At 54.1% G+C, this 21,330-nt stretch overlaps 2 protein-coding genes across 2 annotated transcripts; one reads left to right on the forward strand and one right to left on the reverse strand.

Moving 5' to 3' along the window:
- Positions 1-5,059: 5,059 nt before the first annotated feature.
- Positions 5,060-8,543, reverse strand: LOC129491244 (FOXL2 neighbor protein-like). Its single transcript, XM_055295260.2, is given in 4 exon segments — positions 5,060-5,561; positions 5,563-5,627; positions 6,256-6,375; positions 8,444-8,543. Coding segments are annotated over 4 exon segments (531 nt in total). The 3' UTR covers positions 5,060-5,315.
- Positions 8,544-8,770: 227 nt separating this feature from the next.
- On the forward strand, positions 8,771-11,670 carry FOXL2 (forkhead box L2). The gene has a single exon (XM_055295258.2). The coding sequence runs from the start codon at positions 9,185-9,187 to the stop codon at positions 10,313-10,315; it is 1,131 nt and encodes a 376-aa protein (XP_055151233.1). The 5' UTR covers positions 8,771-9,184; the 3' UTR covers positions 10,316-11,670.
- Positions 11,671-21,330: the final 9,660 nt, after the last annotated feature.

A 21,330-nucleotide genomic window follows, 5' to 3' on the forward strand; every position in this document is an offset into this window, starting at 1 on the left:
GCAGTGACTATTCCATGCAGGGCCTAGTCAAGCACTGTGCCTACAGGGGCAGTTCCCCAGACTTCCTGCTCTCTCCCTGCTCAGACCACACTCATCCTCCCCACTCACCACCTTCCAGGGCAAAGTGCAACATCTCTCAACAAACCTTGCAGAGGGATGCCCTAGGCATCAGCCTCTGAAGCCCACCATAGGCTTGGCTCAGCATGCTGGGAGGAGAACCAAATTCCCATCTCTTTCCAGGGAAAGAAAGCCTCTGAATTATCCTCTGTAGCATCCAGAAACAGGCTGGTCCCTAGTCCAATCTTAGTCCATCTTCTGCAAATTCCGAGAGGGACCCCATTAGGTTGCTGAGCCCGGGACTTGGCAAGCTCTGAAGTCTTCACTAAATTGGCCCCCATCCTCTTCTTCACAGTGTGTGTGTGTGGCTGTGGGAGAGAAACTGTGTGCATATGTGTGTGTACACAGATCTCAAATCTAGGTGTGAGAAGGTATGCAGAGAGGACTACAGGTTGATAGGAAATGAGTCTCTTACCAGGCAGCTAGATTTGGTCAGGTGGAAGGGAGAACTTCCTGACCTCACGGGAACAAACAGGTACATGTACGGAAGCGAAATTCAGAGCCCACAGTCAAGTGGTCACTTATCAGCCGGGGGCCTTTGGCAAGTTACTCACCCTCTGAGCCTCAGGTTCCTCAAGTGTAAAATGGGAATAGTACCAATCCCTTAGGTTTCTCATAAAAATGAAATGAGATAATGCATGTAATGTTCCTGGCACAAAATAACTGCTTAATAAAGGATAGCTATTTTTTTGGCCAGGTGTGGTAGCTCACGCCTGTAATCCCAGTATTTTGGGAGGCTGAGAGGGGAGGACTGTCTGAACCCAGGAGTTCGAGACCAGCCTAGGCAACACGGCAAAACCCCATCTCTATGAAAAATACATAAATTAGTTGAGTGTGGCGTGAGCACCTGTAGTCCCAGCTACTCAGGAGGCGGAGCCCAGGAGGTCAAGGCTGCAGTGAGTCATGATCACACCATTGCACTCCAGCCTGGGTGACAGAGTGAGACCTTGTGCAACAAAAACCAAAACACAAAAAAGCTGTTTTTTCCATTTATAACAACAGTAATAATAAGTGCAGGTAAATAGTGGTTTTTAAAGAGTGCTATCTATAAGGAAAAGGCCCTGTTAAAGTATGTCTGTCTATCTGTATATCACTGCATTTGGTTTTATCACTTTGGAAACTGTTTGGCAGAATCTATTGAAACTAAATATATGCCTACTCCTATAGTTCACTCAAGAGTAGTAAAATGCCCTTCACAAAAAGACATGTACAACAATGTGGACAGCAGCTTTATTTATGATATCCAAAAACTGGAAACAAATGTCCCTCAACATATGGATGGATAAGCAAATACTAGAATATTATACAGCAATAAAAAGAGATAAATGTCTGACACATGCAACAAGACCAGTGAATATTAAAAATATGTTGCACAGAAAAAACTAGACATAAAGGCATACGTGCTACATGCTCCATTTATATGAGGCTCAAGGCAGGCAAAGGTTATTTATGATGATAGAAATCCAAATATGGTTTCCCTTTTGAGGCAGTATTGATTGGAAAAAGATATGAAGGAATCTTATGAGGTGCCAGAAATGCTCCATATCTTGATCCAGGTGGTGGTTACACACTGCATTATATGTCAGAATACATCAAGCTGTATATTGCTTACCATCTGTAAGTTATACTGCATACAAAAATATGGAAAAAGGCTAAATGTCCATCAACCAATGAGTGGATAAAGAAAATGTGATATAGATACACCATGGAATACTACTCAGCCATAAAAAGGAACAAAACAATGGCATTCACAGCAACCTGGATGGAGCTGGAGACCATTATACTAAGTGAAGTAACTCAAGTATGGAAAACCAAATATCCTGTGTTTTCACTTATAAGTGGGAGCTAAGCTATGAAGACGCAAAGGCATAAGAATGACATAATGAAGCCGGGCGCGGTGGCTCGCGCTTGTAATCCCAGCACTTTGGGAGGCCGAGGCGGGCGGATCACGAGGTCAGGAGATTGAGACCACGGTGAAACCCCGTCTCTACTAAAAATACAAAAAAATTAGCTGGGCGTGGTGGCGGGCGCCTGTGGTCCCAGCTACTCGGAGAGGCCGAGGCAGGAGAATGGCGTGAACCCGGGAGGCGGACCTTGCAGTGAGCCGAGATTGTGCCACTGCACTCCAGCCTGGGCGACAGAGCGAGATTCCGTCTCAAAAAAAAAAAGAATGACATAATGGACCAGGTGCAGTGGCTCACGCCTGTAATCCCAACACTTTGGGAGGCCAAAATGAGCAGATCACTTGAGGTTAGGAGTTCAAGACTAGCCTGGCCAACACGGTAAAACCCCATCTGTACAAAAAATACAAAAATTAGCTGGGCATGGTGGTGCATGCCTGTAGTCTCAGCTACACAGGAGGTTGAGGCAGGAGAATCGCTTGAACTCAGGATGCTGCAGTGAGCCAAGTTCATGCCACTGTACTCCAGCCTGGGCAACAGAGCGAGACTCCGTCTCAAAAAAAAAAAAAAAAAAAAAAAGGCCGGGCGCGGTGGCTCACGCTTGTAATCCCAGCACTTTGGGAGGCCGAGGCGGGCGGATCACAAGGTCAGGAGATCGAGACCACGGTGAAACTCCGTCTCTACTAAAAATAGAAAAAATTAGCCGGGCGTGGTGGCGGGCGCCTGTAGTCCCAGCTACTCGGAGAGGCTGAGGCAGGAGAATGGCGTGAACCCTAGAGGTGGAGCTTGCAGTGAGCCGAGATTGCGCCACTGCACTCCAGCCTGGGCGACAGAGCGAGACTCCGTCTCAAAAAAAAAGAAAAAAAAAAAGAATTATATAATGGGGACTCGGCGGGGGAGAAGCGTAGGAGGGGGATGAGGGATAAAAGATCACACACTGGGTACCGTATACAATGCTCGGATGACAAGTACACCAAAATCTCAGAAATTACCGTTAAAGAACTTATCCATGTAACCAAAAACCACCTGTTCCCCCAAAACTGTTGAAATAAAAAATAAAAAACTGACTGGGCATGGTGGCTCACACCTGTAATCCCAACACTTTGAGAAGTTGAAGCAGGCAAATCACCCTGAGCTCAGGAATTCAAGACCAGTTGGGCCCACATGGCGAAACCCTGTCTCTACCAAAAATACCAAAAAAAAAAAAAAAAAAAAAAAAAAATTAGCTGAGTGTGTTGACTCATACCCATAGTCCCAGCTACTTGGGAGGCTGAGGCTGAGGTGGGAGGATCACTTGAGTCTGGGAGGTGGAGATTGCAGTAAGCCAAGATTGCACCACTGCACTCCAGCTTGGGCAACAGAGTGAGACCCTGTCTCAAAAAAAAAAAAAAAGTGTTTCATAAAGTTATAGTGCATACACATACACACACACACACACACACACACACACCCTATCTTGGCATGAGGAAAATCTCCAAAGGTAGAACAGTAATACAAAACTCAGCCCTTCTCTCTCCCTTCCTCTGGACTTTGTGCCAGCTAGGCATCTAAAACTGCCTTCCTGCATGGCAGTTGCCTATCGTCTTTAGGCAGTGCCCGCTTTGTGGGAGAAAATTGAGCCAGGAATCAGGACCAAGGGGAAAGGGCTCTCTCTGGCATCGCCTCATGGGTTAGCGTTACCTTGCAAGCCAGCTGCCCTGAATGCAGAGACCTCTCTGTTTCCAGTAAAGTCTAGTTTGAATGTTTCAGATAGGTCCTCACCATGATTGGGAACTAGGGAAGTGTCCTTGTCCTTGCCTAAGGTTCAGCACCATGGCCATGCAGCTATAATGAGCAAGTAACCCCAAATGGCAGAGAACTCTCAGATCCTGAGCTGGCTCTCAATGATCAAACCGCTTTTCCTCAGCTACAGTCCCTTTCTTGGAAATTCTAACTTCATTATAAGGAAAGTGGCATCTCCCAATTCTGTCCAGCGGAACCATTTTCTAATTCTATTAAAAGGCATTAAGCCCATCCTGGTGGGGAGCACTGAGTGAGAAGTGGAGGGCAGAGTCTCTGCCCATCAGTGCTTACAGTCTGGGTGTGGAGAAAGGCAACAAGGCAACTTTTAAGAACACATCATGTTCCCCAGAAAGCCTGAGGCCTACTGGCAAGGCACTCACTGTTCAGAGATGAACAAAATGGCTTTGGGCCATAGATGTCATGAGGGATATCAGAGGAAACATGTCAGCAGCTCCCACCACCCTAGAATCCACCTCTGAGAGCATCCCAGGGGTCTCTGGAGGAAGGAGGGCCTCACTTGGCCCAGGACCCAGACCCTTCTGCCTTTTTCCCAGTTGGCCTCCACCATGAAAAACGCCGACAACTGCCCTGCATTCTGCCTGATTGACGGTGGGGCACATAGTCCTTGGGACAAAATGGTATTAGTGGACTCATACCCCAACATCAGCAAGGTAAAGAGGAGCCCAGAGCTGTGGTCTACTGCCTCTCAGCCCTTCCTGGGAGAAAAAGAGGGGAGCTCAATGAGACACTTAACAACAGGAAACAGCTCTCATGTGTGAGTTCTTCCTAGAGTAGGAGGTCGCTTCTCTTTCCTCTTTCTCAATATCTATCTCTGTCTCTCCACTCCCCTATTCTCTCCCAAGCACATATGTGGGTAACTGACTTTGCTAATCCCAACCAGGCAGACTAATACCCACTGGCTTCAGACCTGGTGCTATGTGGGTGTCTGCTGCTGCAGCTTGCTGGTCTGAGCAGCAAGCTCAGCAGAGTTTCGAGACAGAGATGAAGCCTGTGTGAGTGGCTTGTGCATGTTAAAGTGTATCTGGAACGTGCTCAGTACCTGAGCTTCTCTGTGGTCTGTGTAGCAATCCCACCATGAAAACACCCAGGTGCCAGCCCAGTCACCCCAATCACAGGTCAAGGACATCAGAGAATCAACAGGCTTCTCGGAGTCAGGCTTGTAAACATGGAGCCCAGCGGTCCTTCTGTGCCGTGAGATGCGAAAGTGAGCAGCGTGTGAAAAGGCTTAGGGTCTGCACATTGGCTTGACATGTTTTCCACCCACATGTGCAGGATCTGAATTAGTATGTGTAGCTGGTGAGTGTGAGAGAAGTAGGAGGGGAGGGAGAACTAGAGGGGATTTGGAGTTGACAGAGGGAGAGAGAAGTGGATGGAGTAACGTGACCTGAGTGGAGGGACACTGAATCCCTGAGGTGTGGGTGCAAAGGGCCCTGTGAGGGGCCGGGAGGGAGTGAGTGCTGACAGTTGTTGAGGCGTGGGGTGTATGGGGATGTACTAATAGACACAGTGAAGCTTCCCTTTGCTAGCCAAGCACCGCAGAGGCCATCCCCCCAAGCAGAGAGATGCAGCAAGCTCTATTCTCTCCCGCTCAGGAGCGGGAAGCCCACGGGTGTTTCGGGGTCCCGCTAGGAAAGGGGACAGCGGAACCTGGTTCAGGCAGCCGGCGGCGGCGCCGGACGAGCTGAGCGGTTCTAGCGAAGCGCTGCCTGCCTCAGAGCAGCCGCGACGCTCCCCTAGTAGATAGAGCTGGGCCGCCCGGAGCCCGAGGCGAGGGCCGCTTCTGCCGCTGTTGCAGGATTCCCGGCCCTGGGGAGAAAAGCGTCTCCATCAGAGCCGTGTAGATTGCTCGCGCCGGCTGTCAGGACCTCCGAGGCGCGGGGCCAGGCTGTGAGGAGGCGCGGGAGCTGAGACTGCGCTCAATCGGCGGTTCACTGGAACCGTATCCGCAGGCGGCGCTCCGGTGGGACCACGGTCAGGAGGCGCCGGTGGCTGCTGAATTGCAGCTGCGGGACCCTGGAAAACTGGGGCAAACAGGCAGTGAGCTCTGCCCAGCCCACCACCCTGGCCTTTGGAGGTGAGCGCCGCCCCAAGGTCACTAAGCCAGGGCCCTGCGTCGCCCCAATGCCGCGCGGAGAAAAGGAACCGGCCCTGGCGTCCACAAAACCTAGGCACACAGTACGCCCTGTTCAGAGAAGATCCCGACCTCGCCAGCAACCAGCCTGCCTCCGAAGGTTGAGAAGTAAATCAAGGCGCCCCGCACCGTTTCCTGGAGCGCCCGGTTTACCCACCTCTGACTGGGCCGGCAAGGAGAGGATTCTACTCTCTCCCTAGGCTCCTCTACCTCCAGCCCGAAGCCCCCCTGGCTTTTCCGCAGAAGCCTGGAGGGGACCTGAAAGTAATCATTCTGCCAGGCTTCCCGCCCGCATTTTCTTGCCTGTTTTCTGAGCCTTCGAATGCCGGACAGCCATGTGAAGGCACATCTTGGGGAGACCGATTCCAGCCCTTCCCAGGGTGCACGCATCAGGCATCCTCTTCTTCACCAGGGCTGGGGATTCTGTTCCTCTACGGGACAGTCAGAAATCAATATTTTCAGAGCAGAACTCCTTTCTACTCTGAAAATCCCTCAGAGGAACTCCTTCATTTGCCCTCAACCCCTACACACACACACACACACACACATGCACACACACACACACACAGAGGCTCCTTAAAGGCTGAAAAGGGAGCCGAGTGTGGAATTCAGGGAAGTGATGACACACACAACAATGCTGTTACACCTGGCTGCTGCAGGGCTGAGCAGCGGAAATGCCTGTGAGAAGAAGAAAGAAAGACAGAGAGAGGCAGAAAGTCAGCCTGGGTGGTCAGGAAAAAAAAAGGGGGGAAGAGAAAAGGACAGAGGAGCCCCCACCAGGATGGGGCCAGACCCAGCAGTTTTTCCCCCTGCCCAGGCCCTGGCTGGGGGAGGACAGGCACTGAGGCCAATCTGCAGCAGCCCCAAACCTGACTCACCACTCCCACCCAAAGCCTGGGCAAGGATGGGGGTAAGGAAGAAGAAAAACATCTGCACTCCTGCTCAGAAAGCAGCAGCAGGGATTCTGCAGAAGTGCTGCTTCTCCCATGTCTGTTGGGTGCAGTGGGAGACCGCCTGTAAAAAAAAAACCAAGCTACTTTGGGGATAGCCTTGCTCCCTCTCATCCTTGTGACCAGGCAAGGGCTGCCCTGCTGACCTCTCTGGTGTCATCTTCAAGGTGCTGAATTCCAAAGAGCCCTACCACCCTGGTCCTCCCTCTCTTTCATCTCAGAATGCAGATCAGAGGCCTGAGTGAGCAGCAGACAACACTTGTAGATGGCCTGTGAATGCTGGAACCACAGGCCACTGAAGGCACCTTGGGCTTCAGGAGAACCCCCAGAATCTAAACAGCCTGGGAGGAAGAGGCAGTGACAGGCATCGAGTCAGCCACTCCAGACATGCCAATCACTAACGCACAGCTACATGACATCCATTCAGTCCACCTTCCTCCATAAGGCAGCCCTGCCTCCCTCCTCAGCATCAAGGAGTTTGGGGCTTGAGGATTCAAAACACTGGCCATCTCTCTCATACTTTATGACTGCAGACTTTTTGGTAAGGCCAAGTTAAAAGGCACTGTTAAGGAGCACACCGTTAAAAGGCACACCTGATTTTCCCTGAAACAATCTCTGTACATGCTGATATAATTGGATTCCCATCAGAATTCTGCTTAAGGTAGGTGACAACTAACTCCTGATTCTTTGGAAAAAGATGAGAACAAATGTCTCATCAGGAGAGAGATTTGAACAAGTCCCTCCCTCAGCCTGATGTTTTTCTTCCCAGTCTGTGGCAAAATACATACACTGGGAGGGAAAGAGGCATCGAAGAATTGTGAAACGAAGAAAGGGGGGAAGGAAAGAAGTAAGAAAGGAGAAAAAGAGAAGATGCAATATCCACCAGCTAAATTTACTCTAATACTTCATGAACATATTAAATAACTATCAGTATAAGTGTGTTTTACCTCGTAAATACAAATCTCACACCTTGTACATGTGCATACCTGTGTTTCCGAGCAGCACACATGCACCTGGTATCTCACCCATCTCAAGGACAGCTCCTCTCCATGACTTCCATATGTGACCCCTGTGCACACACATACACAGTCCCGCAATGTCCTGGGCAACAGCCCCGCCTATGTTAGTGCAATAGCTGAGGGGCATCTACTTGGTGCTGTTAAAGCACACATCCAACCTTCACTCCAACCCCGTAGGATTAGTACACGGATTCCAAGGAGGAGCCTGGTTCCTAGATCCACTGGCAACGCAGGGAGAGGCAGAGGTGATTCAGGCGGCGCCCCTGGACGACTATTTCCAGAGATCCTCTCCCCAGCCCCATTCCAGCCCAGTCACTCTGAGAGCGCGAGGGACAGGCCAGGCCGAGGCTTCTTCGTACAGTCACACGCGTTTTTGGGCTGACTTTCCCAAAGCCTCAGAGCAGCTCTCCCCACCCTACCCCGTCCGGCCCCCTCGCCGTCTCGCCCCTCCCCAGCCCCGAGCTAGAAGTTCAGCCTCAAGACGGCAGCAAACGGCAGAGCAAAGGAGTCGTTTTCTTTCACCTGAAAGCCGCGAGGAGGCTTGGAGCGCCTTTCCTCGCTGGGGCCCGAGCTTCCTGGGCTTTGGCCGGGTGCGGGCAGACCCCACCGGGGTCCTCGTCATCTCCCGGCCCAGCCCGCAGAGCGAGTACCGGCAGATTTCAAGAGCGCGTGAGCCTGGCTGTCGGCTGGGCCCCCGAGGCTCGCTGGGCGGGGGCAGGCCGGTCCAGGCTGTGCGGGGCGTTTACAAAAAGTGACTTGGAGATGAACTCGCCCGTGCGCGGCTGGCCGCCCCGCTATAGGGGCGAAGGCGCCTGACGCAAGCGGAACTTGGTGGAGCCCATACGAATCAGAACAGAGCGAGGCTCCTGGCGCACTAGGGACTCCAGGAGGCAGCTCCGCCAGAGACGCGGGTCGTGCTTCGGGAAACCGGGGGCGGGGGGAGGGGAAGAGCGCAGAAAAGAAAACCCACCAAGGCGGGGACTGGCCTGAGCGGGGAGGGGCGGCGAGGCCGGAGCCCCTCTCTGTTGGGCGGACTCCCCATGGCCAGAGGCTGAGCTCCACTCCCGCCGGCCGCTCCCTAGGGGAAGGGAAAGGAGAGTGGAGAGCAGCGAGAGGCCTCCAGCAAGCAAGCGCGGGCGGCATCCGCAGTCTCCAGAAGTTTGAGACTCGGCCGTAAGCGGACTTGTGCGCCCCAACTCTTTGCCGCGCCAGCGCCTGCAGCGGAGAGCAGAGGCGGCCCGGCCGCGGCGCGCCGGCTTTGTCATGATGGCCAGCTACCCCGAGCCCGAGGACGCGGCGGGGGCCCTGCTGGCCCCAGAGACCGGTCGCACAGTCAAGGAGCCAGAAGCTCCGCCGCCGAGCCCAGGCAAGGGCGGTGGGGGTGGCGGTGGGACAGCCCCGGAGAAGCCGGACCCGGCGCAGAAGCCCCCGTACTCGTACGTGGCGCTCATAGCCATGGCGATCCGCGAGAGCGCGGAGAAGAGGCTCACGCTGTCCGGCATCTACCAGTACATCATCGCCAAGTTCCCGTTCTACGAGAAGAACAAGAAGGGCTGGCAAAATAGCATCCGCCACAACCTCAGCCTCAACGAGTGCTTCATCAAGGTGCCGCGCGAGGGCGGCGGCGAGCGCAAGGGCAACTACTGGACGCTGGACCCGGCCTGCGAAGACATGTTCGAGAAGGGCAACTACCGGCGCCGCCGCCGCATGAAGCGGCCCTTCCGGCCGCCACCCGCGCACTTCCAGCCCGGCAAGGGGCTCTTCGGGGCCGGAGGCGCCGCAGGCGGGTGCGGCGTAGCGGGCGCCGGGGCCGACGGCTACGGCTACCTGGCGCCCCCCAAGTACCTGCAGTCTGGCTTCCTCAACAACTCGTGGCCGCTACCGCAGCCTCCCTCACCCATGCCCTATGCCTCCTGCCAGATGGCGGCGGCCGCAGCGGCTGCAGCAGCGGCGGCTGCGGCCGCGGGCCCCGGTAGCCCTGGCGCGGCCGCTGTGGTCAAGGGGCTGGCGGGCCCGGCCGCCTCGTACGGGCCGTACACACGCGTGCAGAGCATGGCGCTGCCCCCCGGCGTAGTGAACTCGTACAACGGCCTGGGAGGCCCGCCGGCCGCACCCCCGCCTCCGCCGCACCCCCACCCGCATCCGCACGCACACCATCTGCACGCGGCCGCCGCACCGCCGCCTGCTCCACCGCACCACGGGGCCGCCGCGCCGCCCCCGGGCCAGCTCAGCCCTGCCAGCCCAGCCACCGCCGCGCCCCCGGCGCCCGCGCCCACCAGTGCGCCGGGCCTGCAGTTCGCTTGCGCCCGGCAGCCCGAGCTCGCCATGATGCATTGCTCTTACTGGGACCACGACAGCAAGACCGGAGCGCTGCATTCGCGCCTCGATCTCTGAGAGCCCACCGCATGCCGGTGCAGACGGATGCGAGGATGCAGGGACGCGCGACGCCGGCCCCGGTCGCAGCCGACGCCGCCGCCGCCAGCCGGACCTCACACCCTCTGGGCCCGCCTCTGGGGCCAGCGCCCAGGGTCCCTCTGTGCTTTTTCGCTCTCCTCAGCTCCTGTCGCTCCTCTTTGTCCCCTCAGCTTGTCCTCCTGTGCTCACCTCCCTGATCTCTATGCCCTTGCACTCCCCTGGCCTGAAGCCGCCTCTCTGCGCGCTTTCTACTGGGCTCGTCTCTTTCCGGAGCCCCAGCGTCTGCTGCCCAAATTCACCGCGGAAAGGGCCCGGGGCCGAGGTGCGACCGGGCGTCGGCAGCGCAGACCTCTTGGCCTTCTCTCACAGGTCGGTGCGCTCGCGCTTGGCGTTCCCCGCCCGACTGCCGTGCAGTCCATGGCTAGACGCGCCGGACAGGACTGATGGCGGGACCGCGCTGCCCGAGAAAGGGACGGACCAATACGTGTGTTTCCTCCGCGAACCCTCTTGAAGCTGTTCAGAAGCCGCTTGCCGCGGGGCCCACTAAGCGGGGCGCGGGGTTGGGACCCAGCGGGAGCCCGGGCAGCCTGGCTCCGCGGCCTGTGCTCGGTTTACACCGCGGGCCGGCGCGGAGGGAGGCTGCGTTTCCTCCGCTATCAGTCCCGTCGCTTCGGGCACCTCCGGGCCCCGGCGGCTGGCTAATGTTTTGTTTAAAAGATCGGTGGAGCTTTTTAAGAGAGTATTTAAAAAAAATAAGGAAAAAAACATTCACCGGGGAAGTATTGTGGCCTTGGAGTTTGCTAAATCCAAACATGAAAATCAAAAGCTTTAGTATTCCTTATCTTCTCTTCTGGAAGATTTGCGTTAGAGTTCCTGTTGGGCCTTCAAAAAGCTGTGTTCAGAGTTAGGAGAATATATCCAATAAAAGATGGTTTCGTCTACCAATTGGGGAAGTTTCACCCTCTCGCTATCTGAAGAAAAAAATCAAAAACAAATGTCCCCGGATCTTCCGATGCAAGTCATGGAGGCAGGGAGATCACTGCCTGCCTGGCCCACGCTGCTGGGACGGCTCGTACTCCCTGCTTTTTGTTTTTCAAACGTCCTACTTCTCCCACCTTGGGAAGGAGAAATGTGAAACCCGGCAGCGGCCGACCTAGGCGGTCTTGTGGCCCGGAGCTGGCCGGGCCCGAAAACCATAGACCTGGTTGTACTGTAGCTTGTTGTTTGGGGGACCAAATTTTCTAGAGAGAACTAGAGCACTTTTGTTGTGTTTTTTTTGTTTTTTGTTTTTTGCCTTGTCGATTCCCGAATAAATTTTTTGTTCCTTCTTTTAACACGGACTTCTTTATTTCCGTCGCGCCTAAGTTAGTTCAGCAGCTAGTTAAAAAAGGAAGATTTTCAGCAAAATTTTATCTTTTTCAGAATGAGTTAAACAAAGATTGAGAGCAACCGGGGTGGCAGGCGTTTGTGGCTGTCGCTGCTGCTTTGTTTTCCTGGGGATTGTTTGTTTTCTGTGTCATCACTGGCCCGTTGCGGCTGTTTAACGTCAGCAGAAAGACTTTTTCTGCCGTGGTTCGTTCACAAGGCGCGACTGTAGGCAGGACTTGGTTTATTTTTGTACCCATTCAAGTTTGTATTCTACCTCATACACAGTTGTACTAGGTGTATGGGCTGGCTGTGTTTTTATTATTGTTCTCAAACTTTTCGATTTTGAGTCAACTATAACAGCCAAGAGTTTGTTCCAAATATTAATAGATAAAATTCTGGTTGTGGAAATGCGCTGCAAGCTGCTAACCTCTGTACAAATGTGAGAAGTGACTGCTTTATTATTTTTAATAGTCAGAATTCATTTACCTCGAGATATGGGTAGGAGATTTGGAGGTTTCAGTAAGGATTGAACATACTTCGTGGCTGAAGAAATTTAGTCTTTTTTCTTTCTCTGTCTTCCTCTACTGAGATCCCCAAATAACGAATTAAGATCCGTGCTTCCGCGCAGGCACACAGGCGTTTGACCTGGTTGCAGTCTGGCTCTCCCAGGCGGATTAGGGGGTGGTCGGCCTTCACTCTTCTGATGGGATAGATGACTTCCGACTTCTGATAGGATAGATCCGCCGGTTCTTGCGGGCTGCTGCTCAGCTGGGACTAGACCCCGCACCCAGCCGTGTGTCCCTCACTGCCCCCGCCCCCCGTCTATCTCGGGGCCTGGCCAGCAATGTGGCGACAGGTCCAGGCCGGCTGGTGGGCCGGGAGCGGTTTTGTGCCACGGGAATGAGCCTGCAGGCCTTTCACTTCAGCCCTCCAGTGGTCAGGCGGTAGGAACCTCAGGGTGATATCCCTGTTATGTATAGTTGGGCCCAAGTGGCTTCTGCTCAGAATGCCCCCCGCCCCCGACAGGCATCCTGCGAGAGGCTACAAGGCAGGAGACTAAGCCATGGGGATTCTCAGGGGGCATCACCTCAAGACTGGGACTGGAGCTTACCAGGAACCGGCAGGAGCAGGAGGGAGAGGGAGGCTCAGCTGGAGCAGGAAGCCCTAGAGGTTGGTCAGGCCTGGTGTCTGGGTGCCTTTGGTGCCCGGCTGCTCCACTATCTGGCTAAGGGGAGTTGCAGAACAGAAAGCAGCCTGCTGTGTGCGTGTCTGTTTGTGCTTTGTCTAGTGTGAAAATTTAGCCCATCGGCAATTGTGTAGTCTGTATCTGCTGCAAATGTGTGTGTACAGTGTCAGTTGTGTATTGGTGACAGGGTGGGAGGTGTGTGTGTCTGTCATTCGCCTGCAGAGTGGGCATATATTTTCGGCATTGTAATAATCATATGGCTAACACTTAGGAAGTGCTTACTGGGACCACAGTGTGTGTGGCATTCATACCTCATTGGTGATGTGTGCATTTGTGGGTGTGTATTCCTGGCTTGCTGAAAAATAAAATAATATGGACAGAGCCTTTGCTTCATCAAGCAGAGGCTCCCTGTTCTGAGGCTGGCTGTCAGCACTCCCTCAACTGCCGTCTCAAGCAGAGAAAGCAAGAGAGGGAAGCTTCCAGGGCCAAGCCCTGGTGGGCAGGTAGCAGCCCACTTCCAGTGAGACAGAGAAGTTGGCCAGGGCCAGCAATGAAAGACCAGCCTGTCTACTCCCCGAGAACTGAAAGGCAAAAGGCACCCAAGGCTGGGAAGAAAGCAGAAGCCTTACCAAGTAAGGAAGACAAAATGAAGCAATCAGTGAGGGTTTCCTGGGTCTACACAGGGATTGAAGGAGGTGAGAGAAGGGAGCCAAATCATACCCCACTTCCCCATGGATGCCCACAGGAAAAATCTGTCTAACTCCAGCCCTGGGGATTTCTCCAAAGCTCTTAAGTTTGGTCATTTTCCCCAGTGCCGAAAGTTTAGTTCAATGGCAGGCTTTCTTCATCTCTCATTTCCTTTCTCTTCTCTCCCTCTTCGCACTTTTGAGTTTCTATTACAGAAGCTGTTTTAAGCAATTCCTGAGGGCAAAAGTATTTAAGAGAGTTATATAGCAATTATGCCTTAGCATATACAGTCTGGCCTAGATGGCTGGGCCATGTGAGTGTATGTATATATATTGGCCAGTGTGTAAATACAATGTAAATAGAGTTTAATACAAATACCCAGCCAATTTCTGAATGTTCTGGGTAATGAGTTGTTCTTGCATGAAGATTATGTGTGTGGTGGGTGTAAACATCCTCACACACTGCTGACAGTATGAGCACCCTCCTCACATTTACGCAGAAATTCTTAGAGTCACCTCCACCTCACTAAAATTGCCCAGTCAGAGTAAGTGGGTTGGTTTGGAGAAAGCAGGGAGAGGTGTCCTGTTCTCAAGAGGGACCTGGAGAAATCTTTGCCATTGAAGTACATGCACCAAGGGATGGTGGGAAGGGGACCTACGGAGTTCTGGAGATGGTCCTGTATCCTGCTCCAGAGGGTATTGACAGCCTGTTTCCAGCTTGCATCAGTAAATAGTTCGCTGCTCCAGATCTGAGGCTTAGATGAGCAAGAGGCCCTGGACATTTCATCCGAGGTTAGGTGCATCCAGCCTTTGCCAGGGTTTCCCGGAAGCCAAGGCTGGAGATGGGGCTGCAAGGAGCCCCCTGGCGGCGGGTGGAAATTGGGGCCAGACCCAGGCTCATGCAGCCGGACAAACAGAATATGGGCCAGGAATCTGAGTCTGGCCCAAGACAGTTTGCTCTCAACTGAGCTCTTCCCTTTATGAAGGTCTGGGCCAGGCTTCATGGACATGATCACCAGACCAGACTCCTGGCTTCTGGGTGGGGGTCTAAGGCCAGGAAACATCTTGATCAGGCTCAGCATCTCTGCAGTGTCCCCATTCTGCAGATCTAACCTGGTGGTGACCCAGGGGCCCTGCCCGTCAGGCCTGCCACAACTATGTGGCAGCCCCTACTCCTTGGAGTAGACTGTGGGACCCAAAGAAATAGATGGGGAACGGATGGGACTAGGAGCCCCATGCCTTAGGGACAACCAGGAATTAAGGATTCTTAAAACCAAGCAGTCTTAGCAACTTTCCACTTTCTGGAGAGAGGGCTCCCAGCTGTCGTAAAAAGAGTGTCTTGGGTCTAGGAACCCAAAATTACATTACATTTGAGGAATCTCAGGTCCTAAGAAGAGAAGAGACCAACCAGAGGTCTTCCAGCTATCTGTGGGGCAAATGGCCTCCGAAATTTTTAAAGGAGACTTGACAGCAGCTGAGCCTAGCTGCCACTGATGCTCAAGGGAGTTGCGTAGTAAGGGAGAGCCTCCCAGGAGTAGTAAGGGAGAGCCTCCTGGGAGAAGAAGGAAGCACAGTCTGAGCTGTGCCTTTTGCCTTTTATGTTTGTTTGTTTCTGTGCCACAGAAATTGCTGCTGCGCAGGCTGTTTGCCGCACAGGCTTGGTGCTGAGCTGTGAAAAGCTTGTTCTGGGATCTTGTCACTTTGCGGAGGTGGCCTGTGCAGGATGGGGCAAAGATCTGGGCTGTTTAGTCAGGAAGAACTGGGATGGAGCCTGGTGTCCTCTTTAATAACTATGTAACCTTGGGCAAAATACCTATTCAAATTTCAGTGTTCTCCTCTATAAAATAGAAATGCATATGTGTGTGTATCCGAATTATTAAAATAATTAAATTTTCTAATTTTTAAGTGCCCAGTTTATAGTAGATGTTCAATAATGCTTTTTCCCTTCCCCTATTAAAAAAATAAAAGGACGGAGGGAAGCAAAGAAGGAAGGAAGAAAGGAAGGGAAAAAAAAAACCTTTAGTAATAACTTTCTAGGATTTGACTTCCTAACCCAGCTGGCCACAGGCACCCCCTGCGAGCACCTTCCGGGGCCAGGCGCACGCGATTGCATCCACCCTGCCCTAGCCCCTTGGCCGTGGGAGTGAGGCTCACGCGGTTGCCGTCGCAGCGAACACCCAAGCCCTGAAGGCACAGCCGGTGGGCGCTGAGACCCCGCCCGGGGCTCCTCCAGCCTCCCTCTCGCTTCCCCCAAAGCGGTCTTCACACGTTTAGGAGGTTTTCTCTGAGAAAGGCCGTGCTGACCCGCGAAGCGGCACCAACCCAGGGGCTTGGGGCCAGCCACAACCCCACTCACAGGCTGTCCGGCTGGCACCTCCAGTCCTCACGCGTCTCCCTCGACTGGTTGATTTTTTCTTTTTTTTCCTTTTCTTTTTCAGAAAAGCAGAAGGTAGCCACCGGGCCAGAGGTTGCAGGGTCAGCCTGTGGGCGAGGCTCCCCTAGGCCTTTGTGGAGAAACGGGAAACCTGAGGGGCAAACGCAGGAAGCGGGTTGGGTCAATTGCGGGCGACCGAGGCGCCGCCAGCGGGTGGGGAGCGAGAGGGGCCCACGGCCAGGAAGACCCCGGCCTGGAGCGCCTCGCATCCCCGGGCCTGTTGGCGGCGCTACAAGCCCAGGTCTTGGGGCGCGGGCTAAGTCCCCCTTGCCAGCTCCAAACAAAATTCGGGGGAGAATGAGTCGGCCAGTCTGGGCACAGGGTGCTGTCGACTGCGGGGCGGCGGGCGGAAGCGCAGGGTCCCTGATCGCCCCCAGACGTGCTGAGCGCACGGGGCAGTGGCTGCAGATCCCCGGCGCGAGGCCGACTCGGATCATCCACGTTGGGACCTCAGCCTGCCCGGTTGTCCTTAGTAATAATAATAGTATGAAACCGACTTTTAAAAAACCGTTCCCCGCATTTTCCTCTATGTACAAGGGAGAACAAGTATTTCTAGGCAGTCAAAGAAAAAAAAAAGGGGCAGGATCCCAGGAAACTTTACTCTCTGTGGACGAGGAGTGAAGGGGAATTTGCCTTTTGCCTTTTTTGTTTATTTCTAGAAGAGAAAAAAAGGAAATTCGACACATATTTTTAAAAATCTTCCCCCAACAACCGCTAAAGGCGGTGAGTGTGAGCAGAGAGCCAGGAAACCGAGCCCCCGCCGGCAGTGACACCGGGCCTTTGTCCTCCTTCCTGAAGCCCCCGCGACTGCTGACCGTGCAGAGATAAAGGCCGGGTCAGGGCCCTGTGGTATCCCGAGGGAGGGGCGGCGGGGCCGTCCCACTGGCCCCTTTCAACCCCATATAGGGAGGTTAGGTGGGCCCAGCTGATCCCCGGAACAGGGGCTACAAGGCCAGGGGCTGTCCCCACCCCCAGGCTCAGACGAGGCACGGATCTGCCTTTCCTCACCCCCCCCCAAAGGCTTCTGCCACTAAATTCCTTGCACCTTGCTCCTACCAGCATTATATTGTCCTATTTAAAGTCTCTGGAGGCGTTAGGGACTGTGGCTCCCCACCGGACCCGATCCCCAGAAATGGAATCGTGCTCATCCTCTGTGGCGACTCTGGTTTTCGCGACCGCTGGGCTCGGTTGGCCGGCCAGATCCGAACCCGTGCATCGCCTGTTCCAGCTGCGCCTCTCAGGGGCGCCTCTGTGCCTTCTCCGGGCGGCGGAGACTCCTCCAGCGCCTGGCCTCGAATTTTCTGCGCAACGCTCTCCTGTCAGCCGCACGAGTCTGCAGATAAGGTGGGAGAGTGTTTGTGACCCTGCCCTGTCGCTTTCGGTGACTTAAAAACCCGGGTCGCGGTGGAACCCAGTCTCCACGGCATTGCTTTTGCAGGCGGCAGCCTTGGGCTTACGCCTGAAGTCGTTTTCTCCACAGACACTTCTGGGTGATGCGAGTGCTGCGCAGCTCAGAACCCTTGGAAGGATGAGAGGAGGACGAGCCCGGCGGCCTGCCGGTGCGGTGATGGAGGGCGCTTAGGTAGCCACACTGCGCGCCTCCCACACACACCTTAACAGTCTTGGGGCCCCGGGCCAGCGCTGCAGCCCAAAGAGACCCTGCAGCCGCATTTTCTCCCAGGCCGTGGCAAACCCTGGCTTCGCCTCCCTTCACCATGGCTTGTGAGGGCAGGAGGCTCCCAGCGGCCGCCTTCCCTGACCTGAATGAGTCAGGGACCCTTCTTTAAGTGGGGGTGTGATCTGAGGAGATAAAGGAAGGACAACAGACCTGGGGAGTGGGGCCCTGCAGCCTCTTGTGCCCGGAGCGGTCTCCTTCTCCGCTCCCTCCCCTCACCGGCAGGATCGGGGGTCTTGGTCCCCACTGAAACTGGAGCCGCTCACCGGCCGGCAGATGAGAGATAAAGGAGCCCGGTGGCGCCGAAGCGCTGACCAGCAGACCCGGATCCGGACTTTCCCGCGCTCCAGAGCAGCACCCAAAACCCTACTTCCCAGGTGGCACCGACCCAGCTCGGAAGAAATGGGTCGGGTGAGCAGCTCCTCCGGTGCCACACGGTGTCTCCAGGCACAGACAGTCGTGCTCGCGTGTGTACTGTGCACGCACAAGACTGCAGGATGATGTCCTGTATGAGCCCTGTATTTGCCCCTTTGCTCTCAGCCAGACGTACACGCATACGTGTGTGCATTTGTCATGTGTCTAGGGACAGGTGTGCACCTTTACACATACGTGATGTGTATGTGCACACATTTGTAGAACGTTCTAGCATCTATCCTGCAGGCACGTACAGGGCTGGCTGCTCATAAGTCACCATGACACCTCGCATTTACACAGGCCTTCTCAGTTCTGGCATGATTTTCAGAATCACCTCGGGAAATACTCTGCTTTCAAAGTTTACAGATGAGGAAACAAGCCAAAAGAATCTAATGGGTACCCGTTTGCACACACTGTGAGAGAGATCGAGGCCAGCCAAAGATCCCGCCCACTGTTGAACTTGGGTGTGTTGGCCGAATGTGCTCATAGATGGGTCTGTTTAGCGCCCCAGGCGACCTCACGTCCGGCGGGACTTGGCTCTTCGCTAGGCTTCCTGGGAGACCCACTGCGCCGGGTGTGGGGTCTCAATTCCTGTGCTGATAAGCACTATCTTCTGGAGCTGGGTGACCCTAGTGCCCAGGGCAGGAAGTCGGGAGCTGGCCGGAGTGCCGCTGAGGCGATCCCGGCGATTCCACTGCCGTGGCTGCCCACGCGCAACTGGGTTGCAAAGCCTGGCGGGCCTCGGTCTCTAAAGCAGCCACGCCAGGCAAACGTGCGATGAAAGGATCCTTTCAGCCCACCTACAAACCCAGGAACCCAAGGTTGCTGGAGCAGTGAGGAAGTTCCTGCTGTCTCGAATCGCTAGCGCCCCTACGAGACTCGGAGCCCACCATACCCATTTTACAGAAGTGATTAGTCGGAGGCTAGAGCGGTACGGTGAGTTGCTCAAGTTCAACGCCAATTGAGTGGCCACAGTCGGGACCGGAATCCCCAGTTACGTGTGTCTGGATCCTTGGTCCACAGTCCCTCTGCCCCCAGCAAGGATCGCTGGTCCCTCTGTCTCCCGCGCGGCCAGGAGCCATCCCGCTACTAGCCTCCGACTTCCCTCGCCAAGAACGCGAAAACTATCATAGCTCTCACCAGCATCATTTAAAAGGTTTCCACATGCTTGGAATCTGTTGCTTGAAAACAAATTCCCTGTGTGCGTTGGGCTTTGTTTCTTTCTAACCCCTCTTGAGGCATCTGGTCCCCCTCCACCCTCTAAGCCCTTGCCGTCGCAGACTGAGGCTGCCTAAGGGCTGTAGCTTGACCACATCTCGGGGGTGCCCTTGGGCCTCTGCGCCGGGCTCCTGCAGACTGAGGTCGCTGGTCTCTGTGCTCCAAGGCCGCCTCCACCCCGCAGAATCCGGGAGCTGGAAGGGAGCCCGCGGTTTGGCGAGGTCGCCGTTCGTGCTCACGGCCTCGAGGCTGCCCTCTGCTGGCACTGGGCGACATTACCACCGCCTCCCTCGGAGGCTCAGGAGCTGCACCCACGTGAGGGGCTCGCGCAGAGCCAGGCGACCCCATTCTCGCTGGGTCCCCAGAGTGGCTGCCGCACCTTCAGCCACTGACGAGACCTTCCCGTACATCTCAATCCGAGACTTCTCCCCACCGACACCAGAGGCTCCGGTGCTCGGACCCAGGGACAAGGCAGAGAACCGGAGCTCTGCGCTGGCAATCCCGCCGCTTTGCGGCGCCCGCCGGGATCCGCGGCCAACCAGGCACGGCCACAGGCGGATGCTGGGGGACTCCGGGGATGGCCCCAGGCTGCGTTCGTCCCCTTTACTCTCCGCCACCATAGCACTGATTGGCGCCCACGGGTCCCGATCTACGCCCAAAGGAGCCTGCCCTCCCCCTTTCAACCTTACTTGATGGTGGCCTAGGCGCTTGGCTGCCTCTATTTCTTGTAGTGCACTTGTCTCTCCAACCAAATTAAGAGCGCCTCGACGACCGGAAGGGACTGCTCCCTACCCGCACGGCACAGGCCTAGCTCAGGTTCTGCCGAGACAGAACTGATTCCAGAGGCCCCCATTCTTGCCCTTGAAATAAACCTTAGGCAGTGAGGCGAAGAGACACTTCTGCCTGCTGCATGCATTCTAGACAGGGTGGGGTAAAAATTACTCAGTCATCATATCTATGCATTTCCAGTACTATGTATTAGGACTTTAACATTTTCACTTTTCCCCTCACAAAGATAATTCAAACTGAAGAAAATTGGGAAAATAAAACATTAAAATGCACAAAAAACACCAACGCTACAATAATCCCATCCCTCCTCCGACAAGGTAACCATGGTTAACATTTTGATGGCATCTCTCCAGTCTTTTATTTATATATTTCAATTAAAATAAGTCTAATTTCCATAATTAATAAATATATATAAAATTTGCAGTTTTGTATCCTGCTGGTTTTAACCTTTCACCATAGGGTTTTTCTCCATATCTTATTCTTTGAAAAATGATTTTCAATTATTGCTTAATAATCCATCCTTGGGATGAACCATAATTTTGTTATACACCAGCACCAATTATCTGTTTTAGGCCCAGGAAAATCTCCTTAAGCCACACTTTCTAGATCAGTCTGGATCAGTTAATATATAATCAGTAGTTGATCAATAAATGTTGAGCCTTTCTTTTTAATTTTTTGTTGTTGTTCTTTTCTTGTTTGTTTTGAGATGAAGTCTCATTCTGTTGTCCAGCCTGGAGTGCAGTGGCACCAGCTCAGCTCACTGCAACTCCTGCCTCCCAGGTTCAAGCAATTCTCCTGCCTCATCCTCCCGGGTAGCTGGGATTACAGGTGCCCGCCACTGCGCCTAGCTAATTTTTGTGTTTTTAGTAGAGATGAGGTTTCACTATGTTGGCCAGGCTGGTCTCAAACTCCTAACCTCAAGAGATCCACCCACCTCGGCCTACCAAAGTGCTGGGAGTACAGACATGAGCCACTATGCCTGGCCAATGTTGAGTCTTTTGCTAGCCTAACAAAGAGAGTCATGGTCCCATTCTCAGGACACAAAAAATCCACCCAGATATTAGGGACTGCCTTGACCTAGAAGAGGGCCTTCTAGCCCCTGCTGCCAGCCATCTCCCTCTGCTGAAGACCAGTGTAGCTGGGATGGTGAGAGGGACATCTTGAAAGAAAGCAGGAACCAGCAATGTGTCTGAAGAGACGTCCTAGCCTGCTTCTAGGACCAAA

The sequence above is a fragment of the Symphalangus syndactylus genome, chromosome 10 (assembly GCF_028878055.3).
Source record: "Symphalangus syndactylus isolate Jambi chromosome 10, NHGRI_mSymSyn1-v2.1_pri, whole genome shotgun sequence".
Taxonomy (NCBI): Eukaryota; Metazoa; Chordata; class Mammalia; order Primates; family Hylobatidae; genus Symphalangus; species Symphalangus syndactylus.